Below are 26,770 nucleotides of genomic sequence, written 5' to 3'. Positions count from 1 at the left end.
TATTAACTATGGCTTTGTTATCCTTCCTCTAGCTATGACATGGTCCATTATGGTCACTCCAACCAGCTGCGGCAGGCCAAGGCCATGGGAGATTACCTCATCGTTGGAGTACACACAGACGGTAAGAGCTTCAGGGTTGGGGTTCCAGTCCCAGCATGCAACAGGGGAGCCTCCATCACATCAGGGCTGGGGTTCAAGTCCCAGCATGCAACAGAGGAGCCTCCATCACACCAGGCCTGGGGTTCAAGTCCCAGCATGCAACAGAGGAGCCTCCATCACACCAGGGCTGGGGTTCAAGTCCCAGCATGCAACAGGAGAGCCTCCATCACACCTGGGTTGGGGTTCCAGTTCCAGCATGCAACAGGAGAGCCTCCATCACACCAGGGTTGGGGTTCAAGTCCCAGCATGCAACAGGAGAGCCTCCATCACACCAGGGTTGGGGTTCCAGTTCCAGCATGCAACAGGAGAGCCTCCATCACACCAGGGTTGGGGTACAAGTCCCAGCATGCAACAGGAAAGCCTCCATCACACCAGGGTTGGGTTCTAGTCCCAACATGCAACAGGAGAGTCTCCATCATACCAGGGGTTGTATTCATTAAGCACAACGTAAGAAAATGGATGGAAACAGGGAGGAGTTACCTGGACCAATACCAGGCGTTACCTTGTCCAATAAGATTTGTTAATTTCCGTTGTGGGCCCTAATGAATGTGGCCCTGACCTCCATGGAATAACCACCACCTCCCAATCCCCTCAGATGCCCAGACCCAGCATAATGACCTCATCCTTTCAGCCCTCAACTGCCATTACCAGTCCCCCATTACATCTCCTACCCCAACCAAGACCCCAACCAGACCTGACCTGCATCACCTCAACGCAGAGCCAACACCCCCTAAACACACACACACACCAAAGCATCTCCCACCAGACCCCATCTCTCTCCTCCTTCTCTCCCAAACCCTTCAGCCTGACATGGGGAGGTGTCGGGTGGCCAGCCTCCCACTGCTTTAATAACTCATCTCCCACCAGACCCCATCTCTCTCCTCCTTCTCTCCCAAACCCTTCAGCCTGACATGGGGAGGTGTCGGGTGGCCAGCCTCCCACTGCTTTAATAACTCATCTCCCACCAGACCCCATCTCTCTCCTCCTTCTCTCCCAAACCCTTCAGCCTGACATGGGGAGGTGTCGGGTGGCCAGCCTCCCACTGCTTTAATAACTCATCACCATCAGACCCCATCTCTCTCCTCCTTCTCTCCCAAACCCTTCAGCCTGACATGGGGAGGTGTCGGGTGGCCAGCCTCCCACTGCTTTAATAACTCATCACCACCAGACCCCATCTCTCTCCTCCTTCTCTCCCAAACCCTTCAGCCTGACATGGGGAGGTGTCGGGTGGCCAGCCTCCCACTGCTTTAATAACTCATCTCCCACCAGACCCCATCTCTCTCCTCCTTCTCTCCCAAACCCTTCAGCCTGACATGGGGAGGTGTCGGGCGGCCAGCCTCCCACTGCTTTAATAACTCATCTCCCACCAGACCCCATCTCTCTCCTCCTTCTCTCCCAAACCCTTCAGCCTGACATGGGGAGGTGTCGGGCGGCCAGCCTCCCACTGCTTTAATAACTCATCTCCCACCAGACCCCATCTCTCTCCTCCTTCTCTCCCAAACCCTTCAGCCTGACATGGGGAGGTGTCGGGTGGCCAGCCTCCCACTGCTTTAATAACTCATCACCATCAGACACCAGAGTTGTGTTCATTAGGCACTAAATGAAATAAAAACAGACTGAAATAAGGATGGACTACCTGGATGGTCTACCTGGATGGACTACCTGGATGGACTACCTGGATGGTCTACCTGGATGGACTACCTGGATGGACTACCTGGATGGACTACCTGGATGGACTACCTGGATGGTCTACCTGGATGGACTACCTGGATGGACTACCTGGATGGACTACCTGGATGGACTACCTGGATGGTCTACCTGGATGGACTACCTGGATGGTCTACCTGGATGGACTACCTGGATGGACTACCTGGATGGTCTACCTGGATGGACTACCTGGATGGACTACCTGGATGGACTACCTGGATGGTCTACCTGGATGGACTACCTGGATGGACTACCTGGATGGTCTACCTGGATGGACTACCTGGATGGTCTACCTGGATGGACTACCTGGATGGACTACCTGGATGGTCTACCTGGATGGACTACCTGGATGGTCTACCTGGATGGACTACCTGTTTTTCATTGCGTTTCCTAATGAACACGAGCCAATTGTGTGCTGTAAGATCTTGCGACTGTTGTGACAGTAGTAACACAGGGGCCCAAACAGTGGCTGGGACACAACAACACATCACAGCCTCCCATGGCACACTAGGGCACTCTGACACTGGGACCGACAGACACACTGTGCGACGGGCGCCATGTCAGTGTTTACCATAACCCAGAACTACATGGCTTAACTCAAACAATAGAGCCTCACACACTGTGGTCTGTCAGGGACAAAGGAGCACATATATAGTAGGCTATAACCTCTCTATCACAGAGAGAGGGGGGGGGAGAGGTGAGAGAGAGAGGCGAGAGGCGTGATAATGGATTATCTCTGCTACAGTGTGGATAATGTACTGTACAGTCAGTGTAAAACTATTATACAGCTGGTCATGTATTTCTCTCTACCCCCCCCCCCCCCCCCCCCCCCCCCCCCGTAGGTTTATAACAGACAAGGTCATTGTCACATCCAGTTTGGATGACTTCGCTAAAAGATATACACAGACTGTAAAGCCCTTGTCTTACCCACATTGATCATTTCTAGCCTGGACCCAGATCTATTTGTGCTGTCTTGCCAACTTCTATGGCAAGGCATGCCGATGAGCACAGGGGTTAATTTGGCAGACAACACAAACAGTTCGGGGACCTGGCTGGATTATTTCACTTTATTGAAATAAGTTCACAGTCAACCAAGTGTTGGCGGTCACAGTATATCCACCCCTATGTTGTTGTACACACTTTGTTATCATTTGAGTCCATCACACTATCTACTGTAGCAGCCTGGTGGTCCAGTCTTTTGATGCTCTAGCCTACTATTTTCTTTCTTCGTTGTCATGCCAATGGTTGACAACAACATGACAGTTGGCTACAGCGCATGCAGTATAGCAGGGTTTCCTAAACTCGGTCCTGGGTCCCCCCCGGGTGCACTTTTTTGCCCTAGCACTACACAGCTGATTCAGATAATAATGTGGGGGGGGGGGCAGGACTGATGTGAAGCACACAGAGACTGTGTGAGAGCAAAGTCTAGCGTTGCGTTTGTCTTAATATCTGTGGTGCTGTTGGTTGCAACGTCTTGCTGAGTGTACCTTAGGACCATGCCCCAGGACTACCTGACATGATGACTCCTTGCTGTCCCCAGTCCACCTGGCCATGCTGCTGCTCCAGTTTCAACTTCCACCTGACTGTGCTGCTGCTCCAGTTTCAACTGTTCTGCCTTATTATTATTCGACCATGCTGGTCATTTATGAACATTTGAACATCTTGGCCATGTTCTGTTATAATCTCCACCCGGCACAGCCAGAAGAGGACTGGCCACCCCACATAGCCTGGTTCCTCTCTAGGTTTCTTCCTAGGTATTGGCCTTTCTAGGGAGTTTTTCCTAGCCACCGTGCTTCTACACCTGCATTGCTTGCTGTTTGGGGTTTTAGGCTGGGTTTCTGTACAGCACTTTGAGATATCAGCTGATGTACGAAGGGCTATATAAATACATTTGATTTGATTTGATTTGACCTTATCCTGTCAAGACGTTCAGGACACTATCTGTTTATGACTCGTCTATAGTAAACATGGTCATCATGACTCGTCTATAGTAAACATGGTCATCATGACTCGTCGATAGTAAACATGGTCATCATGACTCGTCGATAGTAAACATGGCCATAAAATGTGTCTCTTACCGTCAGCTGTGAATGTGCAGACATGGATCTAAATGTGGACCGGAACTGATCACAGGACACTTGTTAAAGGGATAGTTCACTCAACTCATTTCATCATCATCACAGCTTTTTCTCTGTACTGAAAGTGCTCTATCTTGAAAACTTAACTGCTGATATGGACACTTTTTAAGGGATCATGTTAACAGTGTTCTAATGAACAAAATACTAAAAGATGAAGTCTCCCTTTAATGCCAGGTGAAAACACTCTACAGCTATTAGCTTCTGGTGGTCGGTGTGTTTTGATGGATATCAGTGACCATTAGTAATAATACCTCCTCACCCTGTAGGTGAGATCTCACAGCACAAGGGTCCCCCGGTCTTCACCCAGGATGAACGATACAAGATGGTGAGAGCCATCAAGTGGGTGGATGAGATAGTGGAGGGAGCGCCCTACGTCACCACGCTGGAGACCCTGGACAAGTACACCAGTGACTTCTGTGTGCACGGAGGTGAGTTTGCTGAGATACTTGAATGGGTGGGCCGGTTCTGAATATTCAGTTAATCTTTATTTAACCAGGATAGGCCACTCAGAAACTGTTTTTGTAGAGAGAGAGAGGAACATCCCCCCCATGTCTTTGATACGTTTGCTGAAAATCTGAAACAGAACATTTTAATTGACTGTAACACCACGTAGTGTAGACTCAAAAATAGTAGAGTAGAACTTCACTTATTTTCATTGTATTGTTTTAATGTGAAGTGTAACATAGTAACACAGTAACATAGTAACACAGTAACATAGTAACATAGTAACAGTAGTAACATAGTGGCATAGTGGCATAGTGACACAGTAACATAGTAACACAGTAACATAGTAACATAGTAGCAGTAGTAACATAGTGGCATAGTGACACAGTAACATAGTGACACAGTAACATAGTAACACAGTAACATAGTAACAGTAGTAACATAGTGACATAGTAACATAGTAACACAGTAACATAGTAACAGTAGTAACATAGTGGCATAGTGACACAGTAACAGTAGTAACACAGTAACATAGTAACAGTAGTAACACAGTAACATAGTAACATAGTAACACAGTAACAGTAGTAACATAGTAACAGTAGTAACACAGTAACATAGTAACAGTAGTAACATAGTAACATAGTAACACAGTAACAGTAGTAACATAGTAACATAGTAACACAGTAACATAGTAACACAGTAACAGTAGTAACATAGTGGCATAGTGACACAGTAACATAGTAACACAGTAACATAGTAACATAGTAGCAGTAGTAACATAGTGGCATAGTGACACAGTAACATAGTAACACAGTAACATAGTAACAGTAGTAACATAGTGACATAGTAACATAGTAACACAGTAACATAGTAACAGTAGTAACATAGTGGCATAGTGACACAGTAACAGTAGTAACACAGTAACATAGTAATAGTAGTAACACAGTAACATAGTAACATAGTAACATAGTAATAGTAGTAACATAGTAACAGTAGTAACATAGTAACATAGTAACAGTAGTAACACAGTAACATAGTAACAGTAGTAACATAGTAACATAGTAACATACTAACACAGTAACATAGTAACAAATCAAATCAAATCAAATGTATTTATATAGCCCTTCGTACATCAGCTGATATCTCAAAGTGCTGTACAGAAACCCAGCCTAAAACACCAAACAGCAAGCAATGCAGGTGTAGAAGCACGGTGGCTAGGAAAAACTCCCTAGAAAGGCCAAAACCTAGGAAGAAACCTAGAGAGGAACCAGGCTATGTGGGGTGGCCAGTCCTCTTCTGGCTCTGCCGGGTGGAGATTATAACAGAACATGGCCAAGATGTTAAAATGTTCATAAATGACCAGCATGGTCGAATAATAATAAGGCAGAACAGTTGAAACTGGAGCAGCAGCACAGTCAGGTGGAAGTTGAAACTGGAGCAGCAGCATGGCCAGGTGGTCTGGGGACAGCAAGGAGTCATCATGTCAGGTAGTCCTGGGGCATGGTCCTAGGGCTCAGGTCAGTTGAAACTGGAACAGCAGCATGGCCAGGTGGACTGGGGACAGCAAGGAGTCATTATGTCAGGTAGTCCTGGGGCATGGTCCTAGGGCTCAGGTCCTCCGAGAGAGAGAGAGAAAGAAAGAGAGAAGGAGAGAATTAGAGAACGCACACTTAGATTCACACAGGACACCGAATAGGACAGGAGAAGTACTCCAGATATAACAAACTGACCCCAGCCCCCCGACACATAAACTACTGCAGCATAAATACTGGAGGCTGAGACAGGAGGGGTCAGGAGACACTGTGGCCCCATCCGAGGACACCCCCGGACAGGGCCAAACAGGAAGGATATAACCCCACCCACTTTGCCAAAGCACAGCCCCCACACCACTAGAGGGATATCTTCAACCACCAACTTACCATCCTGAGACAAGGCTGAGTATAGCCCACAAAGATCTCCGCCACGGCACAACCCAAAGGGGGGGCGCCAACCCAGACAGGATGACCACAACAGTGAATCAACCCACTCAGGTGACGCACCCCCTCCAGGGACGGCATGAGAGAGCCCCAGCAAGCCAGTGACTCAGCCCCTGTAATAGGGTTAGAGGCAGAGAATCCCAGTGGAAAGAGGGGAACCGGCCAGGCAGAGACGGCAAGGGCGGTTCGTTGCTCCAGAGCCTTTCCGTTCACCTTCCCACTCCTGGGCCAGACTACACTCAATCATATGACCCACTGAAGAGATGAGTCACAGTAACATAGTAACACAGTAACATAGTAACACAGTAACATAGTAACACAGTAACATATTAACACAATAACACAGTAACAGTAGTACCACAGTAACTTATTAACACAGTAACATAGTAACACAGTAACATAGAAACATATTAACACTCTAACAGTGTTAACACAGTAAATTATTAACACAGTAAATTATTAACACAGTAACATAGTAACATAGTAACACAGTAACATAGTAACACAGTAACACAGTAACATAGCAACACAGTAACCCAGTAACACAGTAATATAGTAACATAGTAACACAGTAACATAGTAACACAGTAACACAGTAACATAGTAACACAGTAACATAGTAACACAGTAACATAGTAACACAGTAACACAGTAACATAGTAACACAGTAACATAGTAACACAGTAACACAATAACATATTAGCACAGTGACACAGTAACATAGTAACACAGTAACATATTAGCACAGTGACACAGTAACATAGTAACATACTAACACAGTAACATAGTAACACAGTAACATATTAGCACAGTGACATAGTAACATACTAACACAGTAACACAGTAACATAGTAACAGAGTAACATAGTAACACAGTAATATATTAGCACAGTGACATAGTAACATAGTAACTTATTAAACCATTAACATATTATATTAACATAGTGGCATTAATAAACCATTAACATATTATATTAACATAGTAACACTGTGAGGAACTAGTAACACAAGCATTTCACTGCATCCGCTATAACATCTGCTAAACTGTTTACGCGACCAATACACTTATTTGATTTAGTTTTAATATTTTTGGGGGTAATATCCTGTTTTGTGTTTTCCCAGTATCTAATGGTTATATCTTGCCCCTTGACCTCCTGTAAAGTATCTCATGTCTGTCAACTTGATCAGAATATAGCAGACATGTTGAATGTGTCATTTCAGATGACATCACACTAACAGTGGATGGGAAGGACACATACGAAGAGGTGAAGAGGTCAGGGAGGTACAGGTGAGAGTTACTCAAGCTGGAATGAACCTTGAACTAAAGCTGTCATTAATAATATACACTGAACAAAAATATAAAGGCAACATGTAAAGTGTTGGTCCCATGTTTCATGAGCTGAAATAAACAATCCCAGAAATGTTCCATATGCACAAAAAACTCATTTCTCTCAAATCTTAAGCTCCAATTTGTTTATATCCTGTTAGTGAGCATTTCTCATTTGCTAAGAAAATTCATCCACCTGACAGGTATGGCATATGAAGAAGCTGATTACACAGCATGATCATTACACAGGTGCACCTTGTGCTAGGGACAATAAAAGGCCACTCTAAAATGTGCAGTTTTGTCACACAACACAATGCCACAGATGCCTCAAGTTTTGAGGGAGTGTGCAATTGGCATGGTAACGGCAGGAATGTCCACCAGAGCTGTTGCCAGAGAATTGAATGTTAATTTCTATACCATAAGCCACGTCGTTTTAGAGAATTTGGCAGTGCGTCTGTGAAAGGAGTGCCCCATGGTGGGGTTATGGTATGGGCAGGCATAAGCTGCAGACAATGAACACAATTGCATTTTATCGATGGCAATTTGAATGAACACATATACCGTGACGAGATCCTGAGGCCCATTGTCGTGCCATTCATCCGATGCCATCACCTCATATGTCAGCATGATAGTGCACAGCGCCATGTTGCAAGGATCTGTTACACAATTCCTGGATGCTGAAAATGTCCCATTTCTTCCATGGCCTGCATACTCACCAAACATGTCACCCATTGAGCATGTTTGGGATGCTCTGGATCGACATATACGACGTGTTCTAGTTCCAGACAATCTCCAGCAACTTCACACAGCCATTGAAGAGGAGTGGGACAACATTCCACATGCCACATTCAACAGCCTAATAAACTCTATGTGAAGGAGATGTGTCGTGCTGCATGAGGCAAATGGTGGTCACACCAGATACTGACTGGTTTTCTGATTCTACTGACCCTACTTTTGTTTAAGGTATCTGTGACCAACAGATGCATATCTGTATTCCCAGTCATGTGAAATCCATAGATTAGGGCCTATTGAAATGTATTTCAATTGACTGATTTCCTTATATGAATTGTAGCTGCAAAATCTTAGAAATTGTTGCATTTTGCGTTTATATTTTCTATAGTATATTTTCTATTATTTTATATATTATCATATTATTATTGCTGTTGTTATGCTCTGTTTACAATTGTACAATTTTATCTCATGGCCTGGTGTGGTTCCAGGGAGTGCAAGCGAACCCAGGGAGTTTCTACCACAGACCTGGTCGGTCGCATGCTACTGATGACCAAAGCCCACCACAGCAACATAGTGAGTATAGAAACCCCTCATAGGTTACCATGGTGAGTATAGAAACCCCTCATAAGTTACCATGGTGAGTATAGAAACCCCTCATAGGTTACCATGGTGAGTATAGAAACCCCTCATAAGTTACCATGGTGAGTATAGAAACCCCTCATAGGTTACCATGGTGAGTATAGAAACCCCTCATAGGTTACCATGGTGAGTATAGAAACCCCTCATAGGTTACCATGGTGAGTATAGAAACCCCTCATAGGTTACCATAGTGAGTATAGAAACCCCTCATAGGTTACCATGGTGAGCATAGAAACCCCTCATAGGTTACCATGGTGAGTATAGAAACCCCTCATAGGTTACCATAGCGAGTATAGAAACCCCTCATAGGTTACCATGGTGTGCATAGAATCCCCTCATAGGTTACCATGGTGAGTATAGAAACCCCTCATAGGTTACCATGGTGAGTATAGAAACCCCTCATAGGTTACCATGGTGAGTATAGAAACCCCTCATAGGTTACCATGGTGAGTATAGAAACCCCTCATAGGTTACTATGGTGAATATAGAAACCCCTCATAGGTTACCATAGTGAGTATAGAAACCCCTCATAGGTTACCATGGTGAGTATAGAAACCCCTCCGAGGTTACCATGGTGAGTATAGAAACGCCTCATAGGTTACCATAGTGAGTATAGAAACCCCTCATAGGTTACCATAGTGAGTATAGAAACCCCTCATAGGTTACCATGGTGAGTATAGAAACCCCTCATAGGTTACCATGGTGAGTATAGAAACCCCTTAGAGGTTACCATGGTGAGTATAGAAACCCCTCCGAGGTTACCATGGTGAGTATAGAAACGCCTCATAGGTTACCATAGTGAGTATAGAAACCCCTCATAGGTTACCATAGTGAGTATAGAAACCCCTCATAGCTTACCATGGTGAGTATAGAAACCCCTCATAGGTTACCATGGTGAGTATAGAAACCCCTTAGAGGTTACAATGGTGAGTATAGAAACCCCTCATAGGTTACCATAGTGAGTATAGAAACCCCTCATAGGTTACCATGGTGAGTATAGAAACCCCTCCGAGGTTACCATGGTGAGTATAGAAACGCCTCATAGGTTACCATAGTGAGTATAGAAACCCCTCATAGGTTACCATAGTGAGTATAGAAACCCCTCATAGGTTACCATGGTGAGTATAGAAACCCCTCATAGGTTACCATGGTGAGTATAGAAACCCCTTAGAGGTTACCATGGTGAGTATAGAAACCCCTCCGAGGTTACCATGGTGAGTATAGAAACGCCTCATAGGTTACCATAGTGAGTATAGAAACCCCTCATAGGTTACCATAGTGAGTATAGAAACCCCTCATAGGTTACCATGGTGAGTATAGAAACCCCTCATAGGTTACCATGGTGAGTATAGAAACCCCTTAGAGGTTACCATGGTGAGTATAGAAACCCCTCATAGGTTACCATAGTGAGTATAGAAACCCCTCATAGGTTACCATGGTGAGTATAGAAACCCCTCATAGGTTACCATGGTGAGTATAAAAAACCCTCATAGGTTACCATGGTGAGTATAGAAACTCCTCATAGGTTACCATGGTGAGTATAAAAACCCCTCATAGGTTACCATGGTGAGTATAGAAACCCCTCATAGGTTACCATAGCGAGTATAGAAACCCCTCATAGGTTACCATGGTGAGTATAGAAACCCCTCATAGGTTACCATAGTGAGTACAGAAACCCCTCATAGGTTACCATAGTGAGTATAGAAACCCCTCATAGGTTACCATGGTGAGTATAGAAACCCCTCATATGTTACCATGGTGAGTATAGAAACCCCTCATAGGTTACCATGGTGAGTATAGAAACCCCTCATAGGTTACCATGGTGAGTATAGAAACCCCTCATAGGTTAGGAGTTCTTCCACTTCAGTTGAATTTCCACTTAGTCTCCTGTTGACATCAAAAATATAGAAGTCATGATATGCTCCTATCTGTCATGTCTCCAAGCTCCTATTGTTACAGTTGAATAATAGATCAACTGAAGCCTGTTTCCTCTCATCTGTCCCCTCAGGGCCATTCAGACTATCAACAGCACACAGACAACTTTGGCAAGGTAGGTCCCATGTCTACTCTCATACAAGTACAACTTTAAGAAAAGTATATTTTTTAAATCCCACAAAGGCTCACTCTGTGAAATGCACAGCTGTCTGTTTTTGATCATTGAAGTGCCCTTTAAGAGAGAGCACTTGACCATAGCAACTGCTTTGTCATGGTCTACTATTTGTGTCCAAATCCTGGGTCGACTTTCTCTGCTACAGCTTTAGTACCCCCCCAACTCTCGCCAACTCTCTCTCTGAAACAAAGGGTGTTATTGTGGTGCCCAGTTGATAATCAAAACTGTGGGCCTGGCCAGGTGGTAATGAATACCACCTCTGTTCCCTCTGAATGCAGAAACTGACCAGAGGATCTACATTTGAACAACGTTTAGATTCCCAAATGGGGGTGGGAAAGAGAACGGAATGGGGGTGGGAAAGAGAACGGAATGATCACCGTTACGTAACAAATGTTCTCTTTTTCAAACGTTGAAAGAGAGAGAAAAAATATATTTGGCCAGTGTTGAATAAATGTGTTGGGGGCTCTGACGGACATTGAGATATACCTCACAGTGCTGACTGGCTACTGGATGTTCAAGAAGAGGGATCTCAGATGGGGTTTTACTCATTTGGCCACTGGGTGGCGCAGTGTGATCATTTTCTCCTATGAGAAAAGACCATAGTGAATATTGAATACCAACTTTGAATACCAAATGCTATAGGATTTGAATAAGTCAAGCTGCCACATACTGGCATGGTGTGTTGTTCCCCTTTCTGCTCAATGAACACATTTATGGACAATACTTCATTCCATTTAGGGGACTTTAAATCTTTTGGCACAATAGCTCCCTCAGAGGTTCCACCTGTATAGCCTATGTAAGGAATATGATACAGCATCATCTATTACTCAGTGTAATGATATCATTCCTTTGCTGGCTTGGAATGAACATTTAGTCGTGGTTTGTCAAGTGCTACACTATTTATACTTTGTGCATTATGGGTGTTGCAGGGTCCTAAGGGCCACAGTCCGTGGACGGGGGTGTCCCAGTTCCTCCAGACGTCCCAGAAGATTATCCAGTTTGCCTCAGGACAGGAGCCTCAGCCTGGAGACACCATCATCTATGTGGCTGGAGCCTTCGACCTCTTCCGTATCCTCTGTCTGGTGGCTCCATGAACGCACTACTTTCAATTGCATGTGTTTGATACCATTCCATTCGTTGCATTCCAGCCAATACAATGGCTGGAATCCCGCATGGTGATGTCTCCCTCCACCAGCCTCCTCATATTTACCATGTCTGGTGCCAGGAGATTTTCCTGACCATGTCTATAATATCAAGTGTGTTGATACAGGTAACTGCCAAAATAAAGGAAACACTAACATAAAGTGTCTTAATAAGGTGTTGGGCCACCACGAGCCAGAACAGCTTCATTCCCCCTTGGCATACATTCTACAAGTGTCTAGAACTCTATTTGAGGGATGAGACACCATTTTTCCACCAAAAATCCATCATTTGGTGTTTTATTGATAGTGGTGGAAAACGCTGTCTCAGACGTCGCTCCAGAATGTCCCATAAGTGTTCAATTGGGTTGAGATCTGGTGACTGAGACAGCCATGGCATATGGTTTACATCGTTTCCCTGCTCATTTAGCGACCACTTGTGCCCTGTAGATGGGGACATTGTCATCCTATGGTGGCATTGCCATGGTAGCCAAAAATAATGGCTTACCCAGCATTTTTTTCATCACCCTAGGCATGATGGGATGTTAATTGCTGAATGAACTCAGGAACCACACCTTTGTGGAAGCACCTGCTTTCAATATACTTTGTATCCCTCATTTAGTCAAGTGTTTCCTTTATTTTGGCAGTTACATGTACATAAGAACGGTTTGACTTGTTACTAAGGCCTTCTCTGACAGCTTTGAAGGCCCTGGTGGTAGGATACATCAATATCAGGTGACTCTATACACTCATACCTACCATGTTAGAGCAAAGAGTTGTTATTTTCTGACCATGTGACCTGACCAAGAAAAACTGGGCCATAGAAAGACAAACACCCCTCATGCTAGTGTAACCGATGTGAAATGGCTAGCTAGTTAGCGGGGTGCGCTCTAATAGCGTTTCAATCGTTGACGTCACCCGCTCTGAGACCTTGAAGTAGTTGTTCCCATTGCTCAGCAAGGGTGGCGGCCTTTGTGGAGCGATGGGTAACGATGCTTTGTGAGAGGCAGTTGTTGATGTGTGCAGAGGGTCCCTGCTTCAAGCCCAGGTAGGGGTGAGGGACGGAAGCTATACTGTTACACTTACCTAGCTGCACTACACTTATGTGACGTAGATGTTCTATATTTCTATAACTGGCTAGTCCTGTGGTCACCAAAACACCTGGGCCCAGTCATCTACAGTGTGTGGAGAGGTTTGAGATTATAGACTGGACTCAGAGGCCTAGTTTGTAGATACTATAGTTGTTGTTGTCGGCCTTGACCAATGTCTTCTCAGATATTGGCCATGTGGACTTCCTGGAGGCGGTTTCCAGGCTTTCAGACAAGCCATATGTTATAGTGGGGTTACACTTTGACCAGGTGAGTCTGACAAGCCATATGTTATAGTGGGGTTACACTTTGACCAGGTGAGTCTGACAAGCCATATGTTATAGTGGGGTTACACTTTGACCAGGTGAGTCTGATAAGCCATATGTTATAGTGGGGTTACACTTTGACCAGGTGAGTCTGACAAGCCATATGTTATAGTGGGGTTACACTTTGACCAGGTGAGTCTGACAAGCTATATGTTATAGTGGGGTTACACTTTGACCAGGTGAGTCTGACAAGCCATATGTTATAGTGGGGTTACACTTTGACCAGGTGAGTCTGACAAGCCATATGTTATAGTGGGGTTACACTTTGACCAGGTGAGTCTGACAAGCCATATGCTATAGTGGGGTTACACTTTGACCAGGTGAGTCTGACAAGCCATATGTTATAGTGGGGTTACACTTTGACCAGGTGAGTCTGACAAGCCATATGTTATAGTGGGGTTACTCTTTGACCAGGTGAGTCTGACAAGCCATATGTTATAGTGGGGTTACACTTTGACCAGGTGAGTCTGACAAGCCATATGTTATAGTGGGGTTACACTTTAACACAATCTGGTCTATTGTCTCCTCAGTTGAGAGTAAAATAGATCATTTAGGCTGGGATTTGTAGGTCTAATACAGCCATTTATATATCAATAAGTATAAATTCTGGGTAACAATTACTGTAATAATTGTGCATTAAAATGGACAAAAATGGCTTTTTAGCAAAAAAATATTTCTCAAGCAAGAATTTTGCAAGGACTGTCTAGGAGTGGTCTCAGTGGGGAGAGGAACATGTAAAAGTAGCTGTTATTGACAGAGAGGTTTGGAACTCTTTGTTATTGGTCTATTGACCAATTTACCGCCTGGTGATGGCTTTCAAAGGCAATGTTCCCACAATGTTCTCGGTGATCCCATTCACGGTAAACGCTGCATATTTCGACTCAATCAGAAATAGCCTTTTAAAACCCACAATGCCTATAACCAACCCACTGTCAAATGACATCCTGGCACTGATAGTGGACATTTGCATCATCTTATTCTTACTTTTGGGTTTTGTGTGAATTTTTCAGGAGGTGAATCGCTACAAAGGGAAGAATTACCCCATTATGAACGTCCATGAGAGAACACTCAGTGTGCTGGCCTGCCGGGTAAGTTCTCTCGCCTTCTCTTCCATAAGAGATACTGTACATCTCTTTTGTAAGAGTTATTTTGTAAATTGTGTGTATGCAGGACTCCGTTGTGAAAGAGACCTTGGTCTCAATGGGACTGTTAAAATAAAGGTCCAAGTAAAATAATGAGAAGTGATGAGTATATTAATCTAATGTGCTTCTGTTCTGTTTCTGTCTGCAGTATGTCTCTGAGGTGGTGATTGGTGCGCCTTATGCAGTCACGAGAGAGTTACTAGACCACTTCAAGGTAAGGGCTCAAGACACTACACTTGTTCTGCAGAGCCATTTGAACCAGGCTGAACATGCTAACATTTGTGGAAACTCCCAAGGTTAGTTTTGGGTCTCATCCTGCATGGTATCTACAGTGGGTTAGTGTTGGGTCCCATCATGCATGGTATCTACAGTGGGTTACTGGTGGGTCTCATCCTGCATGGTATCTACAGTGGGTTAGTGTTGGGTCTCATCCTGCATGGTATCTACAGTGGGTTAGTTTTGGGTCTCATCCTGCATGGTATCTACAGTGGGTTAGTGTTGGGTCCCATCATGCATGGTATCTACAGTGGGTTAGTGGTGGGTCTCATCCTGCATGGTATCTACAGTGGGTTAGTGTTGGGTCTCATCCTGCATGGTATCTACTGTGGGTTAGTTTTGGGTCTCACCCTGCATGGTATCTACAGTGGGTTAGTTTTGGGTCTCACCCTGCATGGGATCTACAGTGGGTTAGTTTTGGGTCTCACCCTGCAAGGTATCTACAGTGGGTTAGTTTTGGGTCTCACCCTGCATGGTATCTACAATGGGTTAGTGTTGGGTCTCATCATGCATGGTATCTACAGTGGGTTAGTTTTGGGTCTCATCCTGCATGGAATCTACAGTGGGTTAGTGTTGGGTCTCACCCTGCATGGTATCTACAGTGGGTTAGTGTTGGTTCTCATCATGCATGGTATCTACAGTGGGTTAGTGTTGGGTCTCACCCTGCATGGTATCTACAGTGGGTTAGTGTTGGGTCTCATCATGCATGGTATCTACAGTGGGTTAGTTTTGGGTCTCACCCTGCATGGTATCTACTATCTACAGTGGATTAGTTTTGGGTCTCATCCTGCATGGTATTTATTTATTTATCCATTATTTTACCAGGTAAGTTGACTGAGAACACATTCTCATTTGCAGCAACGACCTGGGGAATAGTTACAGGGGAGAGGAGGGGGATGAATGAGCCAATTGTAAACTGGGTTTATTAGGTGACCGTGATGGTTTGAGGGTCAGATTGGGAATTTAGCCAGGAACCCAGGGTTAACACCCCTACTCTTACGATAAGTGCCATGGGATCTTTAATGACCTCAGAGAGTCAGGACACCCGTTTAACGTCCCATCCGAAAGACGGCATCCTACACAGGGCAATGTCCCCAATCACTGCGCTGGGGAATTGAGATATTTTTTTTTAGACCAGAGGAAATAGTGCCTCCTACTTGCCCTCCAACACCACTTCCAGCAGCATCTGGTCTCCCATCCAGGAACTGACCAGGACCAACCCTGCTTAGCTTCAGAAGCAAGCCAGCAGTGGTATGCAGGGTGGTATGCTGCTGGCTACAGTGGGTTAGTGTTGGGTCTCACCCTGCATGGTATCTACAATGGGTTAGTGTTGGGTCTCATCATGCATGGTATCTACAGTGGGTTAGTTTTGGGTCTCATCCTGCATGGAATCTACAGTGGGTTAGTGTTGGGTCTCACCCTGCATGGTATCTACAGTGGGTTAGTGTTGGTTCTCATCATGCATGGTATCTACAGTGGGTTAGTGTTGGGTCTCACCCTGCATGGTATCTACAGTGGGTTAGTGTTGGGTCTCATCATGCATGGTATCTACAGTGGGTTAGTTTTGGGTCTCACCCTGCATGGTATCTACTATCTACAGTGGATTAGTTTTGGGTCTCATCCTGCATGGTATTTATTTATTTATCCATTATTTTACCAGGTAAGTTGACTGAGAACACATTCTCATTTGCAGCAACGACCTGGGGAATAGTTACAGGGGAGAGGAGGGGGATGAATGAGCCAATTGTAAACTGGGTTTATTAGGTGACCGTGATGGTTTGAGGGTCAGATTGGGAATTTAGCCAGGAACCCAGGGTTAACACCCCTACTCTTACGATAAGTGCCATGGGATCTTTAATGACCTCAGAGAGTCAGGACACCCGTTTAACGTCCCATCCGAAAGACGGCATCCTACACAGGGCAATGTCCCCAATCACTGCGCTGGGGAATTGAGATATTTTTTTTTAGACCAGAGGAAATAGTGCCTCCTACTTGCCCTCCAACACCACTTCCAGCAGCATCTGGTCTCCCATCCAGGAACTGACCAGGACCAACCCTGCTTAGCTTCAGAAGCAAGCCAGCAGTGGTATGCAGGGTGGTATGCTGCTGGCTACAGTGGGTTAGTGTTGGGTCTCACCCTGCATGGTATCTACAGTGGGTTAGTGTTGGGTCTCACCCTGCATGGTATCTACAGTGGGTTAGCATTGGGTCTCACCCTCATGGTATCTACAGTGGGTTAGCATTGGGGTTCTCACCCTCATGGTATCTACAGTGGGTTAGTGTTGGTTCTCACCCTGCATGGTATCTACAGTGGGTAGGTTTTCTGGTCTCACCCTGCATGGCATCTACAGTGGGTTAGTGTTGGGTCACCCTGCATGGTATCTACAGTGGGTTAGTGTTGGGTCTCACCCTGCATGGTATCTACAGTGGGTTAGTGTTGGGTCTCATCATGCATGGTATCTACAGTGGGTTAGTGTTGGCTCTCACCCTGCATGGTATCTACAATGGGTTAGTGTTGGGTCTCATCATGCATGGTATCTACTATCTACAGTGGATTAGTTTTGGGTCTCATCCTGCATGGTATTTACAGTGGGTTAGTGTTGGGTCTCATCATGCATGGTATCTACTCTGGGTTAGTGTTGGGTCTCATCATGCATGGTATCTACAGTGGGTTAGTGTTGGGTCTCATCATGTATGGCATCTACCGTGGGTTAGTGTTGAGGTCTCATCATGCATGGTATTTACAGTGGGTTAGTGTTAGGTCTCATCATGCATGGTATCTACAGTGGGTTAGTGTTGGGTCTCACCCTGCATGGTATCTACATTGGGTTAGTGTTGGGTCTCATCATGCATGGTATCTACAGTGGGTTAGTGTTGGGTCTCACCCAGCATGGTATCTACAGTGGGTTAGTGTTGGGTCTCACCCTGCATGGTATCTACAGTGGGTTAGTGTTGGGTCTCATCATGCATGGTCTACTTCTGCAGGTGGACCTTGTGTGTCATGGGAAGACAGATGTGCATCCTGACAAAGACGGGTCGGACCCCTATGCTGTGAGTACCCTGTGCCTTTTTCTGACACAACTATGTTACTAAAAAACAATGTGCTGGTGCACTCCAATTGATACAAACTATAAGGCCATGGGGACTTGGTATAAGGTGCTCTTTGAAAGGGTAGTCTATGACTGGCAGAAAACTACAAGGCCATGGGGACTTGGTATGTTTTACATTCACGTACAGTGGGGGAAAAAAGTATTTAGTCAGCCACCAATTGTGCAAGTTCTCCCACTTAAAAAGATGAGAGAGGCCTGTAATTTTCATCATAGGTACACTTCAACTATGACAGACAAAATGACAAATAAAATCCAGAAAATCACATTGTAGGATTTCTAATGAATTTATTTGCAAATTATGGTGGAAAATAAGTATTTGGTCAATAACAAAAGTTTATCTCAATACTTTGTTATATACCCTTTGTTGGCAATGACAGAGGTCAAACGTTTTCTGTAAGTCTTCACAAGGTTTTCACACACTGTTGATGGTATTTTGGCCCATTCCTCCATGCAGATCTCCTCTAGAGCAGTGATGTTTTGGGACTGTTGCTGGGCAACACGAACTTTCAACTCCCTCCAAAGATTTTCTATGGGATTGAGATCTGGCCACTCCAGAACCTTGAAATGCTTCTTACAAAGCCACTCCATCGTTGCCCGGGCGGTGTGTTTGGGATCATTGACATGCTGAAAGACCCAGCCACGTTTTATCTTCAATGCCCTTGCTGATGGAAGGAGGTTTTCACTCAAAATCCCACGATACATGGCCCCATTCATTCTTTCCTTTACACGGATTAGTCGTCCTGGTCCCTTTGCAGAAAAACAACCCCAAAGCATGATGTTTCCACCCCCATGCTTCACAGTAGGTATGGTGTTCTTTGGATGCAACTCAGCATTCTTTGTCCTCCAAACACGATGAGTTGAGTTTTTACCAAAAAGTTATATTTTGGTTTTGTCTGACCATATGACATTCTCCCAATCTTCTTCTGGATCATCCAAATGCTCTCTAGCAAATCCCTGGCGGCGTAGTGTGTTACTGATGGTAGGCTTTGTTACTTTGGTCCCAGCTCTCTGCAGGTCATTCACTAGGTCCCCCCGTGTGGTTCTGGGATTTTTGCTCACCGTTCTTGTGATCATTTTGACCCCATGGGGTGAGATCTTGCGTAGAGCCCCAGATCGAGGGAGATTATCAGTGGCCTTGTATGTCTTCCATTTCCTAATAATTGCTCCCACAGTAGATTTCTTCAAACCAAGCTGCTTACCTATTGCAGATTCAGTCTTCCCAGCCTGGTGCAGGTCTACAATTTTGTTTCTGGTGTCCTTTGACAGCTCTTTGGTCTTGGCCATAGTGGAGTTTGGAGTGTGACTGTTTGAGGTTGTGGACAGGTGTCTTTTATACTGATAACAAGTTCAAACAGGTGCCATTAATACAGGTAACGAGTGGAGGACAGAGGAGCCTCTTAAAGAAGAAGTTACAGGTCTGTGAGAGCCAGAAATCTTGCTTGTTTGTAGGTGACCAAATACTTATTATATCCACCATAATTTGCAAATAAATTCATTTAAAAAAATTTTATTCTAATTTTGTCTGTCATAGTTGAAGTGTACCTATGATGAAAATTACAGGCCTCTCTCATCTTTTTAAGTGGGAGAACTTGCACAATTGGTGGCTGACTAAATACTTTTTTTGCCCCACTGTAATTTAGCAGACGCTCTTATCCAGAGCAAATAGGGTAAAGTGACTTGCTCAAAGGCACATCAACAGATTTTTCACCTAGTCAGCTCAGAGATTCGAACCAGCAACCTTTCGATTACTGGCCCATGCACTTCACCGCTAGACTACCTGCCAACGTATAAGATGCTCTTTGAAAGAGTAGTGTATGACTAGCAGAAAACCAAAGGGGATAATAGCCACCACTTTAGTAAACGAGAAATGTAGAACAATTTATCATGGGGCTTACAGTACTTTTCCCATCAAGGCAATCTCACAGAAAAATGTAGGGATGAACTTCTTCATTTAAAAAGCCTTTGTTACTTGGTTACTAAGTGGTTACAATGTATTTGGAAGACTAATATAATATACAGTATTGTATATAATAACATAAGCCGTTTTTTGCTAACTTTTATCCTAAGCGTGCAATGTCTAAGTGAATGTTTAAGTGTGGACTGTGTTTCTCTAAATGCAGGAGCCCAGGAAGAAAGGAATACTGCACACTGTGGACAGTATGAACAGCCTCACCACTGATAGTATTGTTCAGAGGATCATCAAAAACAGGTGAGGGCAAGAATGAGTGAGATAACCTGGTATGTCACATCATCATGATAATATCTCTGTAGTTTAAATGATGCTAAGGTCACATCATCATGATAATATCTCTGTAGTTTCAATGATGCTAAGGTCACGTCATTATGATAATATCTCTGTAGTTGTAAGATCACATCATCATGATAATATCTCTGTAGTTTAAATGATGCTAAGGTCACGTCATTATGATAATATCTCTGTAGTTTCAATGATGCTAAGGTCACGTCATTATGATAATATCTCTGTAGTTTAAATGATGCTAAGGTCATGTCATCATGACATCGCTGTAGTTTAAATGATGCTAAGGTCACATCATCATGATAATATCTCTGTAGTTGTAAGGTCACGTCATTATGATAATATCTCTGTAGTTTTAATGATGCTAAGGTCACGTCATTATGATAATATCTCTGTAGTTGTAAGGTCACGTCATTATGATAATATCTCTGTAGTTTTAATGATGCTAAGGTCACGTCATTATGATAATATCTCTGTAGTTGTAAGGTCACATCATCATGATAATATCTCTGTAGTTGTAAGGTCACGTCATTATGATAATATCTTTGTAGTTTTAATGATGCTAAGGTCACATCATTATGATAATATCTCTGTAGTTGTAAGGTCAAGTCATTATGATAATATCTCTGTAGTTGTAAGGTCACGTCATCATGATAATATCTCTGTAATTTCAATGATGCTAAGGTCACGTCATTATGATAATATCTCTGTAGTTGTAAGGTCACATCATCATGATAATATCTCTGTAGTTTTAATGATGCTAAGGTCACGTCATTATGATAATATCTCTGTAGTTTCAATGATGCTAAGGTCACGTCATTATGATAATATCTCTGTAGTTTAAATGATGCTAAGGTCACATCATTATGATAATATCTCTGTAGTTTTAATGATGCTAAGGTCACATCATCATGATAATATCTCTGTAGTTTAAATGATGCTAAGGTCACATCATTATGATAATATCTCTGTAGTTTTAATGATGCTAAGGTCACATCATCATGATAATATCTCTGTAGTTTAAATGATGCTAAGGTCACATCATCATGATAATATCTCTGTAGTTTCAATGCTGCTATGGTCACATCATTATGATAATATCTCTGTAGTTTCAATGATGCTAAGGTCACGTCATTATGATAATATCTCTGTAGTTTCAATGATGCTAAGGTCACGTCATTATGATAATATCTCTGTAGTTTCAATGATGCTAAGGTCACATCATTATGATAATATCTCTGTAGTTTCAATGATGCTAAGGTCACATCATTATGATAATATCTCTGTAGTTGTAAGGTCACGTCATTATGATAATATCTCTGTAGTTTAAATGATGCTAAGGTCACGTCATCATGATAATATCTCTGTAGTTGTAAGGTCACGTCATTATGATAATATCTCTGTAGTTGTAAGGTCACGTCATTATGATAATATCTCTGTAGTTTTAATGATGCCAAGGTCACATCATTATGATAATATCTCTGTAGTTTAAATGATGCTAAGGTCACGTCATCATGATAATATCTCTGTAGTTTTAATGATGCCAAGGTCACATCATTATGATAATATCTCTGTAGTTTTAATGATGCCAAGGTCACATCATTATGATAATATCTCTGTAGTTTTAATGATGCCAAGGTCACATCATTATGATAATATCTCTGTAGTTTTAATGATGCCAAGGTCACATCATTATGATAATATCTCTGTAGTTTTAATGATGCCAAGGTCACATCATTATGATAATATCTCTGTAGTTTAAATGATGCTAAGGTCACATCATTATGATAATATCTCTGTAGTTTAAATGATGCTAAGGTCACGTCATCATGATAATATCTCTGTAGTTTAAATGATGCTAAGGTCACGTCATCATGATAATATCTCTGTAGTTTCAATGATGCTAAGGTCACGTCATTATGATAATATCTCTAGTTTTAATGATGCTAAGGTCACGTCATCATGACATCGCTGTAGTTTCAATGATGCTATGGTCACATCATCATGATAATATCTCTGTAGTTTAAATGATGCTAAGGTCACATCATCATGATAATATCTCTGTAGTTTTAATGATGCTAAGGTCACGTCATCATGACATCGCTGTAGTTTCAATGATGCTGAGGTCACATCATCATGATAATATTGGGGAAAAGTAAAGAAAGTCACACACTATATTACTCCCAGTAACCTTTCTCTACTTTGTAAGTGTATGAACCATTTGTTTGAACCTGCACAGCATTTTGGGTATGCGTTTTCAGCTCCCACTATAAAATGATATAATAACACTATCTGCCATTTAGCAGATTGTTTTATCCAAAGCGACTTACAGTCATGCACGCATACATTTTACGTACAGGTCGTCCCGGTAATCGAACCCACTATCCTAGCATTGCAAGCATCATGCGCTACCAAGACATTCCAATGATACTATACTCTAAATCACAGAAGGGTAAATATTCCATGCGTTACCATGATGGTTTTAACCAATAGCCCTCTGCACACTATTGAAACCTCCCCTCTGTGTCCCCTGCGATGTAGGCTGCTGTTCGAGGCCAGGAACCAGAAGAAAGAGGCCAAAGAGATGGCTGTGATCCAGGCCATGAAGAGAAGAGAGGAGGAGAAGGGCAAGGAGAGAGCCCAGGCTGTGCTCTAGGACAACAGGCCCGAAGGAGCAATCCCACCACGAGGAACCATTGACCACCCTTAGGGTCAATCTGAGACGGACTAAACCTAACACATCTAACCCCCACCACCAATGCAGCGCAGTCAATCCACCTCATCTGGGTTCCAACTCCCAACCAACACCCTCCAGGTCACACAGTCTCCTTACCGACAGCCAGACAGCGAGCCTTTGTTTTCAACATGCAGTATTCTTACAATGGGAGTTCTGTTGTAGGTTCGACATGGTAACATGTTAGGTAAGGCTGTTTCCTTTGTCTTAACATCTTAATACAGGCTGTATGCATTTACATGTTCTTTATTTCTTATGGTTTGACAAACCACCTTAACAGTATAGACCTCTTACTGTCTCCCTTCCTCACTGAGTTAGAACCAGACAGGGAACCAGAAGGCCCAACATAGTCACTGAGTTATAACCAGACAGGGAACCAGAAGGCCCAACATAGTCACTGCTTCTGGTTCCCAGATAGGGAACCAGAAGGCCCAACATAGTTACTGAGTTATAACCAGACAAGGAACCAGAAGGCACTGGGTTATAGCCAGCCAGACAGGGAACCAGAAGTCCCAGCCTAGTCTTGTGGAACCAGACAGGTGTGTCTAAATAAATCTGGCTGTGCAAGTTAACGCCAGACTAATATTTGTTTTCTAAATAATTATCATAACGCAAGTTATTTTTCTTGTGGTTGATTGAGCTTTATTTAAACAGGAGAATTATGAATGATTCATTTCTGGGAGAAATAGTGTGGTTAGGTTGAGTCTGTCAGGCGAGGCTTGGACTTGTTGCTTTGGAGACCCATCAAACCACCTCTGCTGCTCCTCGCACAGCGATTGTTGAACAACCAACACATTGGATGCATCCAAAATGGCACCGTTTTTCCTATATAGTGCACTATGTTTAACATGGACCTGATGGTCAACAGTAATGCATTAAATAGGGAATAGGAAGTCATTTCAGATGCAGCCGTTGTCATTCTCCAAGGGACTGTTGCTGCTGTCATCGTGGCAATAGGCTGATCCCCTCACAACTTACAGTTCTATCTTATCTATCTCTGTATATATGTACTGTATGTATGTATTATAAATTAATATTAACCAGGAGAACTCTCTGGAAGATGTTGAAACCACTAGAGGTGTTCAGGGGTGGGTTTGAAAATGTACCATCTCTGTGAGAGCCTATTGGTCGATTTTACCTTGGGAAAAGCTGAGGTCATTAATGATTCAAGCTTTCTATCAGAGACTACCCTCAGCTTTCTATCAGAGACTACCCTCAGCTTTCTATCAGAGACTACCCTCAGCTTTCTATCAGAGACTACCCTCAGCTTTCTACCAGAGACTACCCTCAGCTTTCTACCAGAGACTACCCTCAGCTTTCTATCAGAGACTACCCTCAGCTTTCTATCAGAGACTACCCTCAGCTTTCTATCAGAGACTACCCTCAGCTTTCTATCAGAGACTACCCTCAGCTTTCTATCAGAGACTACCCTCAGCTTTCGGACAGTTTTAATCAGTTTCTAGAAGAGAAACGGAATTGAATATTACACTCTTAGAAAAAAGGGTTCCAAAAGGCTTATTTGGCTGTGCCCGTAGGAGAACCCTTTTGGGTTCCAAGTAGAACCCTTTTTGGTTCCATTTTGAGTCCAGGTAGAACCGTTTTGTCAACCCAAAAAGTTTCTACCTGGAACCAAAAAGGGTACTTCAAAGGGTTATCCTATGGGGACAGCTGAAGAACCTTTTTCGGTTCTATATAGCACCTTTTGTGTAGATGGGCCAACCTATGGGACCTCATGTAGATAATACTACCAGAACGTACTGACTGGAACTGTTCTATGTTATAGAATGAATCTAGAATATAGATAGAACGGTTCTCCACTATAACAAATGCAAACTATTATTCCAGGACCCATTGTCCAACCTTTGAGCGCAGTACTTGTTTTAACCACAGCAGGTCACTCTTCCTCTGTAAAAGACACGACTTATCCTTGTATATTCTGGTAGAGCACTGAACTGAGTTTTAACCACAGCAGGTCCCTCTTCCTCTGTAAAAGACACGACTTATCCTTGTATATTCTGGTAGAGCACTGAACTGAGTTTTAACCACAGCAGGTCCCTCTTCCTCTGTAAAAGACACGACTTATCCTTGTATATTCTGGTAGAGCACTGAACTGAGTTTTAACCACAGCAGGTCCCTCTTCCTCTGTAAAAGACACGACTTATCCTTGTATATTCTGGTAGAGCACTGAACTGAGTTTTAACCACAGCAGGTCCCTCTTCCTCTGTAAAAGACACGACTTATCCTTGTATATTCTGGTAGAGCACTGAACTGAGTTTTAACCACAGCAGGTCCCTCTTCCTCTGTAAAAGACACGACTTATCCTTGTACATTCTGGTAGAGCACTGAACTGAGTTTTAACCAGATGCTTTTAATGGCAAATGATTTTAAACGATAGGAGATGATGAAATATGAACGGTGCTGTTAACTTAGATAAACTAATGACCTTTTACTGTCATATGATCAAAAGTCTTAATCAAACCTCTGGAGAAGATACCACCAGTTCAAAACGTTCATCGGATTAAATACTATATTTTTCATACATGTATATTTTTCAGTCAGACCACCTCGACATAAACTCTGGTTGGTTTCATATGTTTTAAAAGCATATCAAATATTGTCTGTCTATAAAGTTGGAATGTATTCAATGTACTGTATAGGCTACAGTGATCTCCTATGTATGTTATTGACAACTCTGATCTCCTAAATGACAAACGCTGTGGAATTTGGTACAGTATATTATCATTGTCAATAATAACAACTCCATCTAAAAAACTGTGTTGGTCATCTTGACCTTGTCTCCTTATTTTAAAAACTGATTTTACTAATAGAAGGTGTGTTAGGGCAATACTTTTCGCTGCCTCGTTGTTCTTAAAGGATCGATTTACCACAAAAAATATATATTTTTTTGTATTTTGTTAATTAGACCATGCATATCAGCAGTTAAGGTCTCTATTCAATCAGTATCACTGAAATTCAGTGTTACAGCGTGGTTGCAATTTAAAGGCAATGTTCACGGGTTAGCAGAGACTGCATTCATACAAGCTGCATTCATACAAGCTGCATATGTTGGCTGCATATGTTGGCTGCATATGTTGGCTGCATATGTTGGCTGCATATGTTGGCTGCATATGTTGGCTGCATATGTTGGCTCAATCGGAAATTACCTGTGAATTTCGATCCGGCAATCTGTAACGCTTCTGCAATACAGATTGAATAGAGCCATACGTTTTCAAGATAGAGAACTTTAGATAAAAATAAAAGTGTGATGGTGTGATTTGCATCATCACACTTTTAGCATTTTACTAAAAGTGCTCTATCTTGACAACTTAGGGTCTTGCACCATATCTACAGTGGACTAATGAGCAAAATACTTGAAGATAGTTTGAGTAAAGCAATCTTTATAGGCAAAGGCATTATAAAGGTAATAATTATCATTCATTAAAGAGTATGAGGTCATGTGTTGGAC

The 26,770-nt window shown here is 43.1% G+C and overlaps 1 protein-coding gene across 1 annotated transcript; it reads left to right on the top strand.

Annotated features, from left to right (window-relative positions):
* On the top strand, nt 1-25,062 carry LOC109886017 (ethanolamine-phosphate cytidylyltransferase). The gene is made up of 12 exons (XM_031818858.1): nt 1-121; nt 4,271-4,432; nt 7,646-7,712; nt 8,972-9,056; nt 11,131-11,172; nt 12,162-12,300; nt 13,647-13,729; nt 14,796-14,873; nt 15,076-15,141; nt 18,189-18,254; nt 20,434-20,522; nt 23,112-25,062. Exons 1-12 carry the CDS (start codon nt 40-42, stop codon nt 23,224-23,226), a joined length of 1,074 nt encoding a protein of 357 aa, XP_031674718.1. The 5' UTR covers nt 1-39; the 3' UTR covers nt 23,227-25,062.
* Nucleotides 25,063-26,770: the final 1,708 nt, after the last annotated feature.

This window comes from Oncorhynchus kisutch, unplaced genomic scaffold (assembly GCF_002021735.2).
Source record: "Oncorhynchus kisutch isolate 150728-3 unplaced genomic scaffold, Okis_V2 scaffold1668, whole genome shotgun sequence".
NCBI lineage: Eukaryota > Metazoa > Chordata > Actinopteri > Salmoniformes > Salmonidae > Oncorhynchus > Oncorhynchus kisutch.
The sequence above is the reverse complement of the archived record's forward strand: the minus strand, read 5'-3'. Positions and strand labels throughout refer to the sequence as shown.